The sequence below is a fragment of the Vollenhovia emeryi genome, unplaced genomic scaffold, assembly GCF_000949405.1.
Source record: "Vollenhovia emeryi isolate VEMERY1.0 unplaced genomic scaffold, V.emery_V1.0 DF945631.1, whole genome shotgun sequence".
In the NCBI taxonomy this organism is placed as follows: Eukaryota; Metazoa; Arthropoda; class Insecta; order Hymenoptera; family Formicidae; genus Vollenhovia; species Vollenhovia emeryi.
This window is the reverse complement of record NW_011960735.1, coordinates 1-929: the sequence shown is the minus strand read 5'-3', so window position 1 is coordinate 929 and position 929 is coordinate 1. Positions and strand designations below refer to the sequence as shown.

At 66.5% G+C, this 929-nt stretch overlaps 1 protein-coding gene across 1 annotated transcript; it reads left to right on the top strand.

Moving 5' to 3' along the window:
• Nucleotides 1–372: 372 nt before the first annotated feature.
• LOC105560954 lies at nt 373–876 on the top strand (the record flags this gene model as incomplete). The annotated part of the gene is made up of 1 exon (XM_012010502.1): nt 373–876. A coding segment is annotated over exon 1 (504 nt), but the record flags the coding sequence as incomplete, so codon positions are not given.
• Between the last annotated feature and the right edge of the window lie 53 nt (nt 877–929).

Genomic DNA, 929 nt, shown 5'->3' with positions numbered 1-929 from the left:
TAGAAGCGGGAGGTGTTACCGGTGCGGTGAAACCGGTCACACCTCCCGCGACTGCCGGTCTGCCCCCAAATGTCCGCTTTGTGCGGACAAGGGCAGGCCGGCGGCGCACGAGCTGGGCGCGAAATCCTGCGTCCAGCGCAACGTGCGCGGACGCCCGCCGGTGCGGTGCGCCCAAGAGAAGGCGCCGGATACCGGGGCCCCCCCGGCCGAAGCTCAGCCGGTAGAAGGGGAGAAAGGGGGGCTGGGCAGCGAGGCGGGCGAGTTACCCAAGTCGCAGCGCCAGCCGCGCGAAATGGCGCGAAAGGAGCAGGCCTCCAAAGAAGAGGCCATGGAGATAGAGGCCCCATCGGACGGGGGGGATAAGGCCTAACAATGCCTCGTCCCTCCTGTCCGAGTGTAGGTGGTTACGGCCTCATACAGGCCAACGTGAACCACTCTCCCCATGCGCAGGATCTTCTCCAGCAAAGCATGGTGGAGGGGGGGTTCACGTTGGCGATCGTGGCCGAGCCCCACCGCCCCCCCTGGAAAAGCCCATATTGGGCTGTATCTTCCGGGTGGGCGGGGGACTCGGTCGCGAACCGATGGCGGTCGGTGCCGGGAGGGCCCGACACGACCCCCATCGAGAGGGGAGATAGGCACGTGGCTGTGCAGTGGGGGCCCATCGCGGTCGTGGGGGTTTACTTAAAGCCCACCAGACGCTCTGCCCCGTTCAGGGACTGGCTATTGGACATAGGGCAGACGGTCCTACGTCTGAGTCCAAGGCCGGTCCTCGTGGCCGGGGACTTCAACGCGTGGCACACGAGTTGGGGTTCCCGGCACGACAACGAGAGGGGTAGGGCCCTGGATGTGTGGGCGGCGACGCACGGTCTGGTCCTAGTTAACGAGGGCCGGACCTCCACCTGCGTGCGGACGCAGGGGGAGTCCATTGT